This window comes from Petromyzon marinus, chromosome 36 (genome assembly GCF_048934315.1).
Source record: "Petromyzon marinus isolate PM22_M1 ecotype Great Lakes invasive population chromosome 36, UKy_Petmar_22M1.pri1.0, whole genome shotgun sequence".
NCBI classification, from domain to species: domain Eukaryota; kingdom Metazoa; phylum Chordata; class Hyperoartia; order Petromyzontiformes; family Petromyzontidae; genus Petromyzon; species Petromyzon marinus.
The window spans coordinates 4,468,187-4,490,478 of NC_133702.1; the positions used below are offsets into that span (position 1 = coordinate 4,468,187).

General features: G+C 48.9%; 1 protein-coding gene across 1 annotated transcript in view; it reads left to right on the plus strand.

Annotated features, from left to right (window-relative positions):
* The first annotated feature begins 1,541 nt into the window (after positions 1–1,541).
* Positions 1,542–22,292, plus strand: part of IL17RD (interleukin 17 receptor D) — a 91,366-nt gene continuing 70,615 nt past the window's right edge. Inside the window, exon 1 of the mRNA XM_032966670.2 lies at positions 1,542–1,973. Coding sequence (XP_032822561.2) covers positions 1,806–1,973 — 168 coding nt within the window. The 5' untranslated portion in view covers positions 1,542–1,805. The remainder of the gene's footprint in view (positions 1,974–22,292) is intronic.

Sequence of the window (22,292 nt, forward strand, 5' to 3'; positions counted from 1 at the left end):
TTGCCTCGACCACTCCGTGTATTATTATTAACATTCGTCTTCAGAAGAAACTGCACCAGCTAACATGATGGACGCAGTACTAATTCATCTTCATCGCCACGAACACCGCCCAACACACCATCATTATCACCACCGGTCCTTACACATCGTTACCACGCCACCAGTATCATCATCATCACGGTGGCGAGGAGATGTTAACTCCCTCGCCTGGTGTGCAGGAGGTCGTGGCCTCGATCCCGACCCCCCCCACCCCTTTGTCACACGACGTCACAAAAAGTCAGATCCCCCTCAAATATGACGTCACAAAGCACTGCCCCCCCAAAATAAAACATGCTTCAAATCGCTTTAAACTATTGCCATTGCAGTGCGTATTTAATGTGGCGCTGCACTCTGATGTTGTAGGAAAAAACATTTTTTAAAAGTCTATTTAATTAAGTGGAACGTGTTGTCTATATTTATTTAAAGTTGCGCATGTTGATGTGACGTCACATTTCTCAACCCCCCTCGTCACACATCGTCACAAATGTCTGACCCCCCCCCCCCGCCCTAGATGTGTGACGTCATTTATGGACGGCCCCTTACCTGGTTAAAAAAAGTTATTTTAGTGATTAATTCATATAAATTAAACGAAATGTCTATGAATGAGGGGCGGGATGGGTCATGGCGGAAAGCAAGGCATATTTGATCGATACTGTGTTTACCGGATAACATAGAGGAACAACGTTGACTGTTTAATTTATATCGGGCCCGATATAACATTATATATAATCAATAAATAATTTTCTTCACCGCTGGCTGCACTTGGAAAGTTTCTAGATCCGCATCCGCCCCAAAGTGAAGCTGATACCGGTTTAATACAATTGCAGTCGTAGTATGATCACCACGGCACTGTATCATTATTCATACGTTACTTCTGCTAATTCTATAACATCCCAACTCCTTCCCTTGCCCCCTCCTCCTCCGTCTGGCCAAACACCTCCCTCCCACATCCCCCCACTAGGCATCACCTCCCTCCCCCCAGGTATCACCCCCCAGGCATCACCCCTCCCCCCAGGCATCACCCCACCCCCCAGGCATCACCCTACCCCCCAGGCATCACCCCTCCCCCAGGCATCACCCCTCCCCCCAGGCATCACCCCTCCCCCCAGGCACCACCCCACCCCCCAGGCATCACCCCTCCCCCCAGGCATCACCCCTCCCCCCAGGCACCACCTCCCCCCAGGCATCACCCTACCCCCCAGGCACCACCTCCCCCCAGGCATCACCCCACCCCCCCAGGCACCACCTCCCCCCAGGCATCACCCCTCCCCCCAGGCATCACCCCTCCCCCCAGGCATCACCCCTCCCCCCAGGCATCACCCCACCCCCAGGCATCACCTCCCCCCCAGCATCACCCCTCCCCCCCCCCAGACATCACCCCTCCCCCCAGGCATCACCCCTCCCCCCAGGCATCACCCCCCAGGCATCACCCCTCCCCCCAGGCATCACCCCTCCCCCCAACCACAACGGCTCCACCCCCACACCCCCCCCCCCCCACTCTCTCGCCGGCCGCAGAACTTTCACGCACGGAGCCACCAGCACACAGCACAGAGAGAGAGAGGAGACCGCGTGTGGGTTGAGAGTTTGTGAGCTCGCTCGCTCGCCCGCCTCTCAGTGAGCATCAAGCCCACGGGGTGGTGGTGTGCAAGTCGGGGAGCGAGGGGCTGGGTGCGTGGTGTCGTGGTGGTGGTGGTGGTGCTTGGTGCTGGTGGAGTTGTCACAGGCGACCAAGGGGCTTGCGGCGCGCAACGCTGAAGTGGGATCTGATGGCCGCTCTCAAAGTTCCCGTCGTGTTGCTGGCGACGCTTTTTGCCCTCGCCTGCGGTGCCTTCTCGTCGGCCGCCGCTGGAGTACAACAACAACGACGCCGTCTCCCCCTCGCCCCCACGCGTCGTCTCGGCTGCTCGCTGATATGCGGCGCTGATGGCGAGGAGGTGAGACCCGGGGTGGTGGAGGAACGTGGTGGTGGTGGAACGTGGTGGTGGTGGAACGTGGTGGTGGTGGAACGTGGTGGTGGAACGTGGTGGTGGTGGTGGTGGAACGTGGTGGTGGTGGTGGAACGTGGTGGTGGTGGTGGTGGTGGTGGAACGTGGTGGTGGTGGTGGTGGAACGTGGTGGTGGTGGTGGTGGAACGTGGTGGTGGTGGAACGTGGTGGTGGAACGTGGTGGAGGAACGTGGTGGTGGTGGAACGTGGTGGTGGAGGAACGTGGTGGAACGTGGTGGTGGTGGTGGAGATCGCTTCGGCGGGGGGGGGGGGTCCCGGAGGAAATATTTGCTGCCAGTGTTGTTGCAATGTTGTTGTTCTTGTTGTTGGGTTGTTTTCTCTCCTTTGGCACGCGGCAAGAAGCTCACGCGACTTGTTGCGGACTTGTGGACACGTCTTGTGTGTGGGGTGTTAAGGAGTCGGCATCATCAGATTACTGTTTCATATCAGGTTTACGGCATATATAAAACATGCGGTACTGTAGATATCAGTTAACCGTGTAATGCTTGGCGATAATTTCTAAATTGTCTCGTTAAGCAATTCCTCGTGCATTTCAAGGATCTTATATCGGTTAACTGTGGTTAATATGCGGTGACGTGGTGGCTTATCTCGTTAACATGTTTGCGACTTTTAAGAAGGGTCTGCCTGGCGATTATGTCTAGCGACTTTTTAAAAATGCTATTGTTGACGCCGCTTTGAATGAGTTAACGTCTGTGTCTTGGGAGGATACAGACACTCGGATTTCACTCAATTCTGTTCTTGCGTGCGATGGCGAGATGTTAACTACTTCGCGAGGTATACAGGAGGTCGTGGGTTCAATCCCGACCCAGACGCCTGCTGCTGTATATTTGGAGTTGGCGTGTCTCTCTCTCATCATCATCACGGTGGCTATGAGATGTTAACTACTTCGCCTGGTGTACAGGAGGTCGTGGCTTTGATCCCGACCCAGACGCCTGCTGCTGTATATTTGAAGTTTGTGTCTCTCTCCTCGTGGTCCCGTGGATTTTTCTCCAGGTCCTACGGTTTTCCCTCCTCCACATTTATAATCAACATCACGCGTTTAGAGAATAATTTGGCTGCTATAAATTTCCAACACGATGAGCCACTTTGCTGAGCTATCGCTTGTGTGGGCCAGGTCGCATCTGAAAAAAGCGCTGACATATCTCAGTGGCCCTTACTTGGTAAAATAAAAAAAATACTTATAGTTAGATCACATGTACAGGAGCTAGATGCCAATGTCGAGGTCTATTCCCGACGGTGAGAGAAAGAGATTTCGTGTAGATGTTACCCATTTTTCCTCCTTTGAATGAGCGTGGTGGACTGACTAAATTTATTTTACTATATAATGCGACTCTGAAGTTCGTGTTGCATGGCCACATTCGCATCACTGTGGCTCGTGGCTTTAACTTACCGGAGCTCGCTTAGAACATGGGCCACAAGACGGTGGGTGGCATGAGCCGATGGATGCGACACGCGGAGAAGAGCTGTGTGTAACTCGGGGTGAGACGCCGAAATAATGTGGAGTGGCGCCGAGCTGTCAAGCCCGATAGTAAAATGCTCATCGGCAAGTGCGAGTTGTCTGGCTCGAACTTTGAACACGCGTGTTTAGGATTTTTTTTTATTCGTATTGCATGGGCGAGGAGAGACATTCCGTGATCAACCTTCTTTATATACATTCACCGAGAACTTCTCAGCATCGTCGTCGTGAACGAGCTGAGAAGTCAAGTAAGTGATGGTCAAGAACATTTGTCAAGAGTTTTAGCAAACGAAATGGAGCGGCATCTCCCCATGGTACGCTCACCGGGGGATGAGATGAAGCGATGAAATCAGCCCTTGTGTGTGTGTATATATGTTGGACTTCTTTCGCACCGTACATACACAACCGTGTTAATCGGAGGTGTGCTGGGGGGGGAGGGGTAGACAACAAACTAAACACAAAGCAGTTCTAAATAAATTAGTTTTCCATCTGTGTGCAGGTACTAAGTGGACTGTTACGCCGCAGAACAGTCAGATATGTCGATGTCTTAGGGGAGGGCCTTCATCCAGCAGTTGAAAGATCATAGCCGACTGTATTGATTGTATCGGTGTATTGGCCAGAGAGGGGTAATGTGAACCTGCAGCATTTGCTTTGAATAAACGGATTCGTCCAACTCTGGGGCTCATCAGCACACTCAAACGTGCTTCACAAACAATGCTGGTAAGTTCGTACAGACGCGCACGTGTGACGGTGATTGAGGACCGTATCGTCCTTTACATGGGTCGATTGCAGGGGTCTTCAACCTGTGACTCTTCATCAGGACTGCTACTTCGTGGCGTTATGTATTATGGACCCCCCCCCCCCTACCTACCGTCTCGTATTCACCACACAGTGCATTGTGGCTCGTGAACTATTGAGGTTTTGTTTTTGATACCGATTTATGGACCATTTTCAGGAGGAGGGTCCTGCAATTGGTGTTGTGGTGTGAGGGGGGGGTATTTGGCCAGTGACTTCTCAGACTACCGAGTTGTTATTACACGGTGCGGCAGGAAATATTGGAACTCAAAACGCATACGAAGGCGTTGTGACACACACACACATACACACATATACACACAACGTTGCCTAATGGAACGGGCTCACGAACAAAAAAAACAACTTTGCTCTACTGAAATTTAATGGCCACATTTGAGGAGGCGTTCAAAAATCAAGTGACATTGATCACAAAAAAATTCCTCGCAGGCTGTGTGCGGGTAAACCCGTGTCTCCGACAATGTTGTTGACGGCTATTTTATTGTTATTGCTATTGTTGCTGTTGTTGTTTAGCCAAACAAATCTCAGGCTTCGTTACAAATCACAGCCGGTGAGGAATCTCACAAGTACAACAGTGACTTGCTGTGTACTATTGTATAATAATATCATCAGACGGGACAATAATTAATAAGAACAGGTGTTTTTTTTCCACACTTCAGGCAATTAAAAAAAACAGGTGTTAAGATTGTTCAGACGCCACGTGGGATACACCGATTTCAAGGCACCAACGTCTCCATTCACCACCACACGTGTGGAAAAACGTGCAAACAAATACGTTCTTATAATTGTATTACAAAAACATAGTTTTGTTTGTTCCTGGGTGGTAAGTGTTATTTTCTAATTGCGTATGCCTTAAAAGTACAAAAAAATGACATTCCCCATAAACTTTACTTTTGTGAGCAGGACAGTGATATTTATAAATGTACCTATTTTCAACAAGAAAACGTGTGCGTTTGTGTAATTCCTTAACATAAAGTCCTGGTCACAAAAAACAAAGTTTGTGGGGAATAATAGCCATTTTTTGTACTTTTAAGGCATAAGCAATTAGAAAATAATACTACCCAGGGACCAAAATCGTGTTTACATAGTGTAATTGTTATATACGATGGTATTTCTGTTATTTGGCTGTTGGAGCCATCCTTAACACCTGTGTGTTGTAATAAAGGTAAAAAAGGCTATTCTAAATGTTTTGTCCCATCGCTTTAATATTTTTAGCTATCAACAAAAAAAGGTCCCGAAGATTTAAAAAAAACTGCAACAATTATTCGCTGGAGTTGTGGCTTTGCTTGTTGATAATCTGGCTATGTTGTGGACAGTGTAGTATGCACGGTGTACATATATTTATTATAATAACGCTTTGTGGTGTTAGGGCAGCCAGTGGCTTAGCGAGTTCAAACCCACCTTGCACTCTGGACCATTTCGGTCGGCGTTGTGAGTTTTACCAAGTTAGACAAGTTACTTTGTCTCGAGACTAAAGTCGACAGCCACGGCGTGTGGCTCTACTCCCCGTGTCTATCTCCTTGCAGACAACATTTACACACACACAGTATGTTCTCGATACACATTCCGCTTTAGATAATGCCCGTGATGTCACCGCCTTTGTCTAACAAACAACGTTTGTCTGCATACATGGTGTATATACGTTACGTATACCGTGCATGTGTATAATACCACAATATCGCCACTGGGGAGACAAAGGCGGCCGGGCGTGGTGTTGGCCACCCACGACCTCGTGTGCCGTGCCGGCCTTTATAGGTGCTCGCCCACAGCACTTGGCCCCAACATTCTGTTAAGGCTACACGGGGGATATTTGTCTTTGTTGTGTTGAGGCCGGTACGGGGTGGGTGGCCAGCACCACGCCCGGCCGCCTTTGTCTCCCCAGTGGCGATGTATACTACACACCACGCCGGGGACTCATTTTGAGGCTGAGTCGACCTAGGGGAGGGCCCAGGACCGGTTCAGATAATCGTCACCCGGTGTGTTGGTGGTAGGGCAAATCGCAAAGGCTGCGATTTTTTTTCGATTTGAAAAGTCCTATTACTTTCTTATTGTAATTGTTTATTTTTATTATTTCAACTTTGTTTAACTTAACAATTGTTCTATGTTTGATTGTTTTATTTCAATTAAAACATTTTAATAAAAACATGTTGTAAGCAATTAATCTATTTTAAGTTCTCACCTTTGCATCAGCATATGTAGAGCAGTTCACATTTTGATGGTATCACGTGGTAATGCCCCATCACATGTTTTAAATCGATTACATAGTGAATATTGAACTGAAGCTTGACTTAAACAAATTTAATCGCAAATCAAATCGCAATATCTGTCAGAAAAATCGCAATTAGATATTTTCCCCAAATCTTTCAGCCAGCCCTAATTGTTTAAGGGCGTGAGCGGGAGTCGAACCGGGGTCGCCGGGTTCATAGCGTGGCGCACTAACCGCTGCGCCACCGCTCCCCGTGCCGTGTGGCGGTTGGTGCCGTGTGGCGGTTGGTGCTGCGCTGCGCCACCGCTCCACGTGGGGGTCACCGGGTTCATAGCGCGGCGCGCTAACCGCTGCGCCACCGCTCCCCGTGCCGTGAACCCGGGCGACCCGAGTTCGATTGCCGCTCACGGCCAACAACGGCGGTGACGATTATCTGAACCGGTCCTGGGCCCTCCCCTAGGTCGACTCAGCCTTAATTGAGCACCTGGGTGCGGCGCGTAAACCATCGCCACTGGGGAGACAAAGGCGGCCGTGCGTGGTGTTGGTCAACCCACCCCCTCCTGTTCCGTGCCGGCCTTCATAGGTGCTACTCGCTAACAGCACTTGCCCCTACAGTCTGTGAAGGCTACACGGGGGGGGGGGGGGGGGATCTTTGTCTTTGTTTATACACATACGGTGACTTGTATACACACAGTACTCGTATGGTTTCCAAACACGCTGTACCAACATACATTCACGCGCTCTACAAATACACCACAATCGCTGTACGCTTCTCAATAAAGTAACACCCCCCCCCCCACGTTACCGCCTCTAACATGGACGCAAGTGCTGTTAGCGAGCACCCCGACCAATTTCACGAGGGCGGTGGTGGTTATAGGGCCGCCTTTGTCTCCCCCAGCGATGAGGTTTTATCAGACCCCCCGTGTAGCCTGTGAAGGACTGTCGGGGTAAGTTGTCAGCTAGTAGCACCGAACTGAAGGCCGACACCAGGTTGGTTGGGTGGCCAACGACCACGCCCGGCCGCCTTTGTCTCCCCAAGTGGCGATGTTTACACACCGCACCCGGGTGCTGTACTCGTTTGAGGGCTGAGTCGACCTAGGGGAGGTCCCGGGGACCGGTTCAGATGATCGGCACCATCGGTGTTGGCCATGAGTGGGAATCGAACTCGGGTCGCAGGGTTCGTAGCGCTCACCACTTAAACCACCGCTCCCTCACACTCTCTCGAACACACAGACACACTTCTACATACACACACACTTCTACATACACACACACACTTCTACATACACACACACTTCTACATACACACACACACTTCTACATACACACACACACTTCTACATACAAACACACTTCTACATACACACACACACTTCTACATACACACACTTCTACATACACACACACTTCTACACACACACACTTCTACATACACAAACACACTTCTACGTACACAAACACACTTCTACGTACACACACACACTTCTACATACACACACACACACACTTCAAAATACACACACACAGTGTTCTTATACACCAACTCGAATTATATACCAATTAGGATTTTTACATTGCACGTATAAACTCCGTTTCGCACTCTAATTATTTGCTCGTTTGCGTTGAACAGCACTCGATTGAAAAAAACAAACGAAATTACCATTTATACAAATGGTAATTGACACCCACCCCCCCTTTCCGGAGGGGAAGGTCTGCAAGTACAAAGGGGGATTTAGCACGCCACGTGCATTCTAAATGTCCATCGAAAGTCTCGGTGCAAACATATGCACGCGGTTGAGTCACATCCTATGCTTATTTAAATAACCCATTCGAGAGCAACATCGCCTGTTGCAACGCAGGAGCATTACGCAGGTCTCGGAGAGGACAACACGTGGTTGTTTACCTGTACACAACACGCAGTTGTTTACCTGTACACAACACGTGTGAATGCGAGGCTTACGGTACAAGCACTGGTTGTGGTATTGGTCGCAAGTGTAGTCGCAGTACCTATTGCATAAAGGGTGAAACAACGACACAGATTTACGCAGTCGTCCATAACGCGACCCATAACTTTGTGTGCGGGTAGATGCGTTCTAAAAATAAAAATTTGAAGGAATCCGATAAGCTATGAAGCTCTTTTTCCACGGATGTCCAGTGGGGACGGGTTAGAACGTTATAACAAACACAATGCAAAAACACGACAGCGGTGCAGAGAATAATAAAGCTAAACAAATCACCCAAACACATAAAAAAATAAAACGAAACCAGTAGGCAAAGCCCACTGATGTGTATTAACTTAATTTCCAGAAGCGACCTGGCCACAAATGATAGCTCAACGAAGTGGCTTGTCACGTGTGGACATTTATAGCTGCAAATGGATCACAGAGTACTTACTGTCTTTAAGTAGCGTATCCTCGGTTCTTCTAAATTGTATTTGAGCAACTTTATTCATTTTCACAGGCAGTGTACATTTCAGCAAAGCTTAATGATAATACCGTATCGCTGTTCAATAAAAAAAGTATACACATGTCAATATTTAGCAGCTTATTGTCACACCAAAAAAAGTTATTTAATTCAACTCGCAATAAATGTTGTACAACGTTGCTGTACCGGACTTAATGTGTCCAATAATGCTTATATAGGGCTCATACCTAGAACATCGGGCAGCATTTGTGTAATCGGCAGCATGTTGCCGAAGTTGATACCGGTCCAGAGTTTATCTGCTTAAACAAATGCCTCGGAAAAACATTGTACCGGAAGGTCATAGGCTAATGAACCAAAATAAGTAGTGAAACTTATCCTTGTCTGTTTATTATTTGTCTGTTGTTATTCATGGTGTTGTTTTGCCCACAGTCTACTGCAACTCGTTTCATAGTCTTTATCTTTGCAGTGTTTTCATAATTTTAGCTTTGTGTGCTGGGGGGAGGGGCGAGAGAGCGGTGGCTAGTTAGTTTAGCACACTGGGCAATGAACCTGGCGACCCTGAGTTCAATTCCTAAGCCATGGCAAACATCAGCGGCGAGTGCTCTGTTGATGTTGTAGTTAACATCTTGCCACGGTGGCGAGATGTGAACTACCTGGCCTGGAGGAGGCCATGGGTTCGATCCCGACCCTGATGCCTGTATATTTGGAGTACGAATGTCTCCCCGTGGTCGCGTGGATTTTTCTCCTGGTTTTTAGGTTTTTCCCTCCAAATCTAGAAACACGTGTTTACAGTATTTGGCTGCTGTACATTTCTATGTGAAAAGCCACTTCGTTGAGCTATCATTTGTGACCAGGTCGCCTTCTGAAAAGCAGTACAGTTCAGTGGGCTTTACCTGGTAAAATAAAAAAAAATGTTCAGTTTAGTTTAATCTGAACCGGTCCTCCCACCCCATCCGCTCTCTTTGCGAAGCTGCATTGACCAGCACGATGAAGTATGGTCAAACAACCCCATGATTAACGTGATATGGGTTGGCTTTCATCCATCAGTGGGGTTATGATCATCATCACGATCCATTGGCAGATAGCCCATAGGTGTCGACTACAAATTTCGTAATTTGTTTCCACTTTTTTCTTAAGGAGTGTAAAATCTTTCTGGCACAAATTTGTTATGTCATCGTCAAACCATTCTCTGTTAGGTCTTCCTATCTTTCTGTTTGCTTATATTTTTCCCGAATAACACACTTTCAATTATCCTGTTATCCATTCTACACGTGTCCAAATAGTGCCAGTTTCCTTCTCATATTGCTGCATCATCAGGTCTTCTTAAAAATCCTTGCCGTTCATTTCTAATTTATCTAGCAAATGTATTTACATCTTCTCTCCGCTGCATCTCTATATCAGCTCAGTCATGGGATTTTTCCCCCCTCTCTCTGCTGGAGTCTCAACTTGAGAGAGCAGAGGAGCTCTGACACCCCTCCCCCCCGTAGCCTAGCCAGCCCAGCAGAGTCTGTTGTGTGCGAGCTGCGGTGCCATCGGGAGATCTGTGTTGGTAATGCGACTCTAAAACAACGCAATCTGTAACCAAAGCAGTGCCACGCTCTGCTGGAGGGGGCTGACAGGGCGTACACGTTATGTTCAATCCGGTCATGTGTGCTGAAATGAAGCAATGCAATTAATAAGGCAAACCACTTGTTTACAATAAACAGCAGTCACGTTCTGTGACTGAATTAGAGCAGGGGGCATCTGATTACTGAAATAATCGGTGACTCCACCGATTATCAGATCGATTACTCGGCTCTTCGGAGAACACGAAAAAGGTTGGCATTTTTTTAAATATCTGAATTTATATTTTTTTACACCTCGATTCCAAACTATGTGCAGCTGGAAGGGAGATCATGGGCTGGGCTTGTTAATGTCGTCGGCATAAACGCTGGATTTCTTGCCTTTGGGAGGAGTAGGATATGGGGTGGGGGTCATTTCTAAATTGGCCCAGTGAATCAATCACTGAAAATGTAGTCTTATTACATTTCTATCAATCGACGATTAAATGATAAAAAATTTACTCGTTTATATTATTTCACCAGGTAAGGCCCACTGGACTATATCGCTATTTTCAGTAGCAACCTGGCCACAAACGACGGCTCAACGAGGTGGCGTCGCAAAATGTGGGAATGTATAGCAGCCAAATACTTTAAACGCACGTTGATTCTAAATATGGAGTGAAAAAACCAGAGGAGCCAGAGAAATATCCACACGACCACAGGGAGAACATGCAAAGTCCAAATATACAGGCATCGGGGTCATCATTCCAGCTCTCTACACTGAACATTGCATGCAAGGTGGTACAACTATCGCATGTACAGCTTAGGTAAAACACGTGTGAACCAAAGCTGTTGTATGTGCATAGATTAATTAATTAATTGTAGTTTCACTGGTGTGTGCGTGACCAGTTTGTGTGTGTGTGTGAAGGGAAGCTCGCATGTAAGTTAAGTGTATGTGCTGGCTAACAGCACTCGCCCCAACGGGCTGTGTAGGCTACACGTGGGATCTTTCTCTTTGTATTTATGGAGCGGATAAAGCGACTTTTTATTCCCGACCAAGCACACGGTGTGTCCTGGGTCATCCCTAGGTCGACTCGACCTTAAATTAAGCACCTGATGCCGTGTGTAAGCATCGGCTCTGGGAAGATGAAGGTGGCTTGGCCTGTGATCCGTAATAGGTGCTTGCTAACAGCACTCGTCCCGACAGCCGAATACGTCCCAATGTAGTTCAGCCACAAACAGTTGAGTGGTAATGGCAAGTACTGAACATACCTGGGTTGTGGGTGCCTGTGCATGCGTATGTGGGGAGCGGTGGTGTAGCCGTCAGTGCGCTGCGCTACGCACTGGCGACTCAGGCTCCATTCCCGCTCGCGACCAACACCAGTGATGATTATCTGAACTGGTCCTGGGCCTCCCCTCGGTCGACTCCGCATCAAATGAGTACCTGGTAGCGATGTGTAGACATCGCGATTGGGGAGACAAAGGTGGCCGGGCGTGGTGATGGCCACCCATCCCCTCGTGTGCCGTGCCGGACTTCAAAGGTGCTCGCTAACAGCACTTGCCCCAACAGTCTGTTAAGGCTATATTGGGGGGGTCTTTGTCTTTGTACCGTGTTTTAATGTCCTGGAATGCAGGATCGAGCACCTCCAGTCCTTATTGACGGAGTGTGAATTAACATGTACAGCACAGCAGTAAATGGGTTATCCAGCATTGTGATAGACAACTGGTATTGTTGCTGTGTAAGTGAATTGTCTCCAGAAATACTTTTTTTCTGGAAAATATCTCAATGCTGCTTTCAGTCGCTTTCATAAGAGCATATCTCCTTGCCTGATTCGTTTACTGATTTGTATTTTCCACCTTTGTCTGAGCTATTCGTATTGTCATCATCATCATCAGACATGATACATCCACGACTGGATGTATCACGTTCCTTCCCTTCACCTTCCGCTCCCGTTTTTATTCTTGACTAGCGATCGTCGTCCCTTAAGAGTGACGTGTCCTGTCCAAGTAAACTAACTGTTCTGAACAGTTACAAATGTCTTTGGCCAGCGTATATGTGTTCTCATCTATATTTGAAAAAATAGTAAGGTCAAAAAAACTTCTAGCCATTCTCAATCCTGCGCTGGATGAAACCCTCCCCCCACACCATGTTGGTGATTTTATTATTATACCATACTTCAACATACTAATCAGAATCAGAATCTTTATTTATACTGGAGGAATCTAATAAGCTATACATCTCTAATCACATATGTCGAGTAGTTTCACAGATGTCCGGCCAGTGAGGGTTGAAGTAGGTCCGTGTGCTGGCGGGATGAGAAAGGGCGGTTTTAATATCACTTAATCCTTGCTAATCATGGTGGGAAAAAATAAATATTAACATTCCGTGTGATTAAAAAAAACCCCACACAGCGTTAAAGTGTGCCAACACGGGCGAACAAACAATACCTCTGAAAATAAAAACAGTGGGAGGAGCGAACGGCATCCTCAAGCCCGAGCAGCCTACCTCCTCCCCCCACCCAAAATAAAACCTCAAACCCCACAATCTCCTCTGCTTGCCTTGGGGCCAGGAGGGGAGAAGTCCCATTTCCGCTGTCTCCCCGGGTGTGTGGGGAGGGGGGTGGATATCCGGCATGGCTGGTGGGCGGTTTTTATCCCCCACACCAAAAAGCATCCCTTTCATTTTACAGCACTTGCTGTTTGTGGGCCCTCTTTTGTTTCTGGGCCAGAGCTCCTCAGGAATGCATGGGGGGGTGGGTGTACGTAATGGATGGACGTGTGTAGGTGGGTGGGTGGACGGGCGGACGGGTTTGCCTCCTTGCAAATGCTAAATGCACCGCTGGCATGTCTTCCGATGAGGCATTTCCTCCTGCCTGTAATAATGCCGGCAGGTGCTCGCCCTGCCGGCGCTGTGTTTGTCTCCACGTTAACGTGCGAGCGACCCTGCACGGGGGGGGGGGGGGGGGACCCCGTCGCCCCTATGGAGATTTCTGCCCGCACAGTGCCATCTCTGCCTTGCGTGAGCGTTTGACTGTGCCGGGGTTAATGCGGATTGCGGTAAAATAACACCGGGCTTGTGCGGCGCGAGATTTGCACTGCGCGCACGGTTTACTCCCTGTGTCATGTAGTGATGTTTATTATTACTATTATCGGTATGACAAGTAGACGGTAAAGGGGCAGCCCTGCAAATTGATGACCCGCAGCACTGTTGGAAAAAAGGCATCCACTGGAGCTACACTTTAGTGGAGGCCTCTTTGTGTGCGCATTTTGGCCTCCTGTTCCACACTGGCCAGGTGCCTTAGAAGAGGCACAAGTACCCACCTTTTACCCTCACCACACACAACTCGCCGATCAACTTATTGAAGTGTAACCCATTTGTACCGCGGCGGGGGGGGGGTTAACAAACTTGCCTGTTCATTGTTTTGCCTGCCGTGCCGTGAGGTCGAAACGGCGACTTCTGCATCGCGTGTTGGTACATGAAGGATGTCTAAAATCAAATAATGAACAATACCTTGTGTGCTTTTGCTTTACCGAGGAGAAAACGTATCCACCCTATAAGCAGAACTCTGCTTTGTGTCTCAACATAAAAATAAAATTGTCCATTGTTCTATTGATATTTTATACCAAATATTATCCGGCAGCATTTGTTCAAGCAAGCAAACTCCGCACCGGTTTTGACCCTCTGGGTCTCATCAGCAGATTCATTCTCATTACGAATGATCAGTCGGCCTTTTTACATAAATCCCTTCTCTCGACCCTCTCTCAAAAGAGTTCCACCAATATTTGTAAAAAAAAAAAAGCGCAGCACTTAAAACACACGCCCCGTACAAAACTGGCGCACGTAACTGCTGCAACAGTGATCTCGGGGTAAAATGCAGCGGGTTTCATTTGTCATCCGGGCAAAGCAGATGGTCCCGTTGGGCAAATGTCATCAAAAGGGATCGGCTCACAGAGAAGCCTTCGTTATTAACCACGGGCCGATCTAACGCAGGCCATGGCGGCCCGAGACGCGGGATTTTCTGTTGCGTGATTCACGCTCCGCCACGGCGCGTCGTCGCCGCGGGCCCGGCCGCTGAGACGGTTCGCGCAGCAAGCCCAACACGGCGGTCCCGACGTGAAACCGTAACAGGTGCGCTATTGTGCTCCGTGACGCACGCGGGGGGGTGGATGGGGGAGAAAGATGAAAAAAAATCATCGCTGAAACTCGAGTAGACTTGGTTATGATTCGGCGTTGAAAGCTCACGGATAAACAGTGGAACTTGCCCGAATGCAAATGAAGCGGCGCATTGCATTGTGGTGGCAAAATGGGTGCGCGCGCTAATTGAAGGAATGTTCCCAACAGATCTGTTTTCTAAAAACATTGGGCGGCATACAAGATGCAGCTGTTCTTCCACTTGGCTTCGGTGGGTGCTTTTAGAGCATTCGAGGGGTCTGCTGATACATAAGTCCCGAGGACTTAAATCCAAGTTTCCAACATTTAAACGTATCTGTAGTACACCGGTGCGCGATATACATAAAAAAGCAACATTTGAAGCAGTAATTTCTTTTCCCACGATTCGGAACTCCGGTGAGAAATCTTTCCGGGTTCGTCGAAAGTCAGTTCTCGCGATGTCGAAGCAGTCGGAAGACGAATTAAAATTTATATTTTAGACTGCTGTGTTATGCTGCCCCGGTGTACCGCCAATGCGTCCATTTGCCAGCTTAAAGCTGCCTTGCAGAATCGCCTGAAATGCGTTCGATGAATGATCGAAAACCACACCTGCAACTTTGGCACTCTCTAGCTTACAGCACTGTCGGTTACAGCACTCAATGCTCCTTTGACTCTGTCAAAGCCCCACTCAGCAGTGGGAGGAGGCTCTTCCTCCTGCTCTATGCTCCCCGTACTTCTCGATATTGTCACGATGACACGCATAGCCTGTGGCGTAGTCTGGCGTCTCTGTTAAGTGTGCACGTTGCTGCTTAATGGAGCCACCTCTGTAGAGATAAGCAAGGGAAATAAATGGGAAACAGCACACAGTCTGGGTACGTACCTCCAAGATAAGAGCTGTTTGAGTTGTCTCCCTTTAACTGGGCTCTCATTAAGTTTGTCCAAATGCAGTTCTGAAATGTTGGTTGTGTGAGCTGAGGTGAGGTATTTGATGGCTGTCAGTTAAGCCCTTTAATCATCATCAACTTTTTGAGTTGTACGCCTCCCAATAATATGATTATAAGTTCAAATGCCTGCCAGGTTCAACTTAGCTCATCATCGCCATTCGTCATCATCTCCCATTAATCCATCCGTCTGTGCATCAATCCATTCAATATCATAATTACTGTCCATCCATTTATCATTCCTTCCAGTAATCTCTCAATTCGTTTGATCCATCAATTGCATGGTGATCTTCACCATCCATCGGTCAATCACCAATTTATTAATCATCATCCATCCTTTCATCTATCAATACATCGATCCACCCATTATCAATTATAATCATCTTTCCAGGGTTGGTAAATTGATTACCACGATTTTAGGCTACGCCACTTGGTGGGAAGTCGAACATTTGGTCTTCACTTCGAGAAACCATAAATGTGTATTCTTTGCTCTTTCGGTAAAGTCACATTGAAGGGAAACAATAAACACCTGATGATGACCGTTTGCGTTATGGTCGAAACGTCGTGAGAATTTTTATTGTTTTATATATTTTATTATTTTATTGTTTCCCTTCAACGTGACTTTACCGAAAGAGCTAAGAATATGAATTACTGCAGTCACGAAAGCTTTAAATCAAAATTTAGAAATGTGTAATTTCCACCAGTGACTGAGAAATGCGGCCGAACACAGGCTCCAGCCACTACCCCGTTTGAGCACTGGAACGCCGCGATCCACCTTTGTGTCGGTACGTATTTGCACACGCGTTCATAAAAACATTGGAATCTGTTTGCCCGGCGTGCGTGGTTATGTACCGTGCGGTCGGGGGAGTCGATATTCCGCCACGCTTGCACGCGTGTGGTCGTGGAACACACACGCCTATGGTGGTGGCGGCACACACACACACACGCGCGTGTGAAGCGGTGCGAGCGCCAGCCTTTTGACCTTGTGGTCGCTGGGTTTGCGCTTCCCGAACCCAGATTAGGAAAGGCCAGCGATTGGATCCGTCTGTGTGGGGGCCCAGCCGGAATCTGCTCGCATAATGGAACAAATTGCCCAGAATCGCCCATCCTCACGGCCGCGCTGTCTCCCCCACGCGTGCGTGCGACTCGTGTGTGTACGCACGCCCACGCGTTCCCCCCGAGAAGACAAAGGTCTCTCTGTCAGCGCCCAGTTGTGATGTTTGTAGAGGGAAAGCCCTCTTTAGCGGGCACCTATTACGGAAGGATGGCGTGCCGCACAGAGAGGTTTGTGAGGCCACAACAGTTGTGCACTCCTGACCGCCTTTGTCTCCCCCCAGCACCGAGGTTGACACACGCTATATTGAGTTTTGCCTGAGTCTGCCTATGGGGGTCTAAGCCTAAATTATAGTATCACCTGGAAATTCTGCACGCGGATACATCCCACGTCAGCGGGATGATTTTTGCCGCTAAGATAAAAAAAACTGTTTCTCTCCCAGTCATTTTTAACAAGAAATTGGGTTAATTGCATTGTCAATATGAATGTGCTATTGAACAATACTCCCATCGTTATCATCGACAGCCATGGTCTATCAACTGCTAGATGAAGGCTTCCCCCATGCGGGCAACATGTCACAGCCTGCACATCTCTCGGGCCAGGCATGCTCTCACCTGTCGCTTCCATTCCATCATCAGTCTTGTCCATTGGCTGTTATGATTTCAATCCAAGTTTCCTGCCCAAGCTCAACTGCGTTCACCAACATTTTATTTTTATGCTGTAAATGAATGATTATTGTTAAAAAAAAAAACTTTTTACAATATATTTTTTTGGGATGAATATTTTGACCCTGGTTGTTTGACCCTATCATCACGATCAGCAGCAGAAACCATGTTCCGTCCACTGCTGGACAAAGGCCTTTATGATGCAACACTGGCATCGGAGCTGAGGTCATCGATCCATGTCCACGGGTGATGTCCTCTCAGGCATGTTCAGGCATGTTCCTTACCTTGATTGTAACTAAGGTTACATACCATACTGCTTACGTGACCCAGGCCTCCCTTGAGAAGGAGACCTTTAGACTTGGATGGGGCTCTCACTTGGTTTAAATGAAGGAGATCGACGACTGCCAATCTCCCACAGACACGCTCGGTTCTCGGTTCTGTGTCGTAAGTCGGTTACATAAATCGTTCCTAAGCTCAGCGAGCACTAAGTCCTAATAAGTCCATGTTAACACTGTTGTCATCAACACATTCCTGCGCCTGTTAATCCGGCAGGTTTCAGCTTCCAATATTTTAATTAAATCACTGTACCGTGATCCGGTGGTCGGGTGGCACGGTGCTCGAGAGCGTGCAGCCCGGCATTCGGAAGGTTATGGGTTCACATCCCCTCGCCCATCTGGGGCTGGGATGGGCACTGCCATGTTAAACAGGGCAGCTTGGGGCATTAGCACGGCGTTGAGGCGGTTCTCCCTCCAATTGCAGGATATTCAATTCGTTGCTTTAGCTTGGCTGTTTCTAGCCACTTTGTGTGTGCCATCACCTACCATAGGAACGCGGAATTTCCACCTCTGGCTCAGGGCAGTAAGCAGGCGAGGATTGCTACCCTACGCGTGTCAGTGTTGGACACCCCACGGTAACTTGTCCTGAATAAATCTACCGCAGTGTGAATTGATTTTCCGTGTCCAGAAATCAATTTACATTGACGTGTCATCTTTACCGCACGCGCACGAAGGTCGTCAATGATGTTTTCCTTTAAAAGATACGTAAAAAACAAACCAAGGTAACAATATTACGGGCTGCACTCTTAGTTCCTTGAGGCATGGACAGAGAGGAAAAATCCGTTGCGACTTCATCCATGCACCAGGTGGAAGCTGCGTGTAGGAGGGTTCAGAACTGAGGCCAGGGGGACATTTATCCAACGCGGCTCTCGGTGGCGGCAGCGGGTGGGGGGGGGGGATCTCTCGGGCGTGTTGAAGCGCGCGGCGCTGAGAGGCGCGCGCCCGCAACGTTCACGAGCGTCTGGAGGAGGCGGCGGTGGCCGATTGATCTGATGGGGGGGCCGCCGGGTGTTTTGACAGCACCGGTGGGAAGTGGCCTCTGACTCGTAAAAAAAAAAAGGTGGTCTCTCTTGGAAGACGGCGATTGTCAAATTGGCCCCTGACTTGCCGATGGGAAGAGTTATCACCTTCTGATCGTTTCTTCCACGGGGATTGACATACAGGCACGGCCTCGTCGTGACGGAACTGCTTGCAGATAACTGGGAATGAAAGTTCGCTCCGTTAGGTTTGTTCGATAGGAACAGGCTGGTTTAAGGATAGGTTTGAAATGGGCCTCAGGAGACACACACGAGGACATTGATGCGTTGGTACGCACCTCCGATTGGCACGGTTGGCTACGTACAGTGGGAAAGAATTTTACCATACGTACATATATGCACAGGGCTTCTAGTCTCATGCAAAATGACAACGTTACACGCAGGCACGTGTGTACAGTGTTTATTATATGGTAGAATGTACTGTACAGCACTGGGTAGTTGACCATAAAAGACCCAGCGGTGATTGGATATTTGGCGATGCGTGCGATCGTTATATACGAGGTGGCTAATGTAACGTGATCGCTGTATGGAGGCTGATATCAACAAAAGAGAATGCATTCCTGCAGCTACATTCGTTACAAATGGCTCGTCGTTGTAAGCATTATGAATTTTAACGAGGTAATTTTCTACTCTTCTACATTTCGTCAGATCATATGCAGGGAGATCCACGACATATCTCGCTCTTACAGGTGATAGAACAGTGAAAATGATGGCTCCGTATACGTGCTACAGAGAAGAGAGTTTAAAACATCTTTTGACTCAAGTTGCCTTCAGCTTAGAAGGATAATCGTTTTTCTCAGCCCTACATTTTATAAACCTCTGTGCATTACACTGCTGCCAGGCACAGCTGTGCGAATTTTACTGATTCCGGAAGGGAAAGCTTTCGAGTCGAATTCTTTAGTTGGCCAGCCCAGGAATTTTTCAATAAAGCTGCGTTGCTGCAGGATTCTGAGTGGCTGAAACAGCGGCGTGGCGTGGTTGGCATGGGCCCTGGTGCAGAGCTTGAAATGAGGGGGGGCTGGGGGGGGGCTCCCTGTCCAATTCCCCCCCTCTCACCTCCCTGTCTTTGTAGCCCAGTACCTGGTCCCCTCTGGACCCACAGCTCTGGGTGCAGTTGCACTGCCTGCACCACTCTACAGCCAACGCTTCTGTACTGACAACTGACGGGGCCAAGCGTCGGCTAGCCAAAAGCGACGCTCCGACAAAGGTCTTGAATGTCACCGCACTATGACGCGGGACGAGAGTGGGGAATAATTTTTGGAGCCGTTGTGGCTGTGAGATGTGGTGGCTGAAGTGACCGTGGCTGGCCGACTGCACTCGGGCGAAGTGACGCCTTGGCTGGACACGCCTGCCGTGACTAATTTCCAAAAGCCACACTTTCAAGATCACACTTGCATGCTGCAGCTGAGTCAAGGTGTGCGAGACGGTGTTCTTTCTGGCTGGTGAGCTGGTCTCTCCCCTTTCATCATCATCATGGACTGTCATCATTACCTTAAGCATTGTCACCGTCATCATTATTATCATATAAAATGTTGTCGTTTTGAAATTTCAGCAGCAGCAGCAGCAGCCGCCCATGCTCTACTGCTGGATGAAGTCCTCCCCAAGCCGTCACCATATCTCACTGTCTTGGCACTGCACTAGTCCATCCAAGGTCTTCCACGTGAGCTAGTCCCGTCACACAGTCTCCACGATGGAGGTCTTTTCCGGCATGTTCCCTCCTCCACCGTTCGTCTCAATCACTGCTGGCCACATTCGCTTTGTCTGAACGATTCATCATCCCCCCCCCCCACTCCCTGCCGCCCGCCCCCCTAATTCCCCCACCACTTAACAAATCGTCGTGATTTCCGTGTAGCAATTTGTTTTAAGATTCGTTTTTTTACACTTATATCCTCCAGCAGCTGCAGGGAACAGTGTGAACTCGTTGCACGTGATAACTGAAAGTAAAGGAAAAAAGCATCAGTTCTTACGCACCCAGACGTTTATGCACGTGGCGTGAGCTTACCCGTCGATATTAATCAATTCTCGTCATTCCAACCCCCCGGGTAGGCTGTGTCAACATCTCTCCTGCAAACCATCTTGTTGTCATCTCCCCCTTTCTCTCCCGTGATCGTCCCCAATTGATAGAGTTCCCATGCCTGGCTCGTCGGCCCGCCTCTCCTGTGGCTTACCGTGGCTTGCCTTCCTTCCCTTTGACGTATCCTGTCAGAGTTCCACTTGTCGTTCAATAATCGAGCGGCGTTCTCGGACTTTTGCATTGTTCTCTGGGCCGTGAATTCCCCCCTCTCGTATCGCAAAGCGTTATCCAAAAGAAGTTGGGGTTTTTCTTTACACGCCCGGGGGCGGATTTATTTTTCCTCCTTCGTCTTCTTCTTCTCCTTCCAACCTTTTTGTTCCGTTTTCTACGCCGCTGACAATGTTTCCGATCCCTTGCATCATAGTTTGGCAGAGTGCGCGCCGGCTGAACTTGCTTCGGCGCTTTTATTTAATAGCGAACAGAGGGAGAGAGGAATGAAATTCATCACAATTAATCCGCACAATAGCACAAGTCACACTGTGACTGGTAATGAGCTTTAAGGAATTGTTCCTCTCTGCCAGCACGTCTCTAGGATTTAACCATGTGTCCCTTTATCCGAGTCCGAAAGAGCACGCGCTTATAACAAGCTGCCAAAGCCAGCCCAGCGGAGGAGCCCGAGCTGAGAAACGTTCGTGCACAGCCCCCCCTTTTTTTCTCTCAATCCACTGCTGGATGGGGGGTGGGGGGGGGAGGGGCTCACAACGCCGCGCCAAGAGTCGTTAGGAGTGCTTTGAGCCGTACTTCGCCTACGCTGGTCAGTGCGCGTTGGCTGAAGACGGTGGGGAGTACAAGATGCGTGAGTGGCGCAGGCAACGGTTCAGCGGTGGCTATCGCTGCGCTCTTCACGGCCGCCCATCACATAACCCCCCCCCCCCCCCCGCCGCCACAGCCTATAGCAACCGGTTTTTGTGTGCGGTGGGTAACGCACCAAAGCGCTGTCGAAAACCTGCTTAGCTTCCCATGTCTGATGGCGTTGAGAGCGGGTTCCGGGTGCTTTGACCACGAGCGTAGAGAGAGAAAATGTGCGGACGGATGCGCACGCACACACGGACGCACACACGGACGCACGCACGGACAAACACACGGACGCACGCACGCATGGACAAACACACGGACGCACACACGCACGCACGGACGCACGGACACACGGACGTACACCCGCACGCATCTTAACGCACAAGCGCCAGTCGCGCTCGTACGCGGCGTAACGTTATGAGTTGGTCAACTATTTTGTTGACAATTTATCTGCCCCCCCCCCAAAAAAAACCACACCAACAACAGATGTGGGCATCGGTATTATTGGCGAGCTGTGGAGTGGTTCTCATCACCTTTGCCCGTGGGGTTTTTGTTGTTGTAATTTTGTTCAGGAGATGCGTGGAGTGTCCTTGGGACCCCACATTCAACAAGCGCTTCCCTCGCTCTGCTGCTAGGCTTCGGAATTCCCTCCAGTTTGTCCCCCTAAGTCCGTTACTTCGCTTGGTTCAACAACCGTTTTAACCCTTATCTGTTACACCTTCAAGGGTTCCGTTTGTTTGCATTGACCACCTCGGG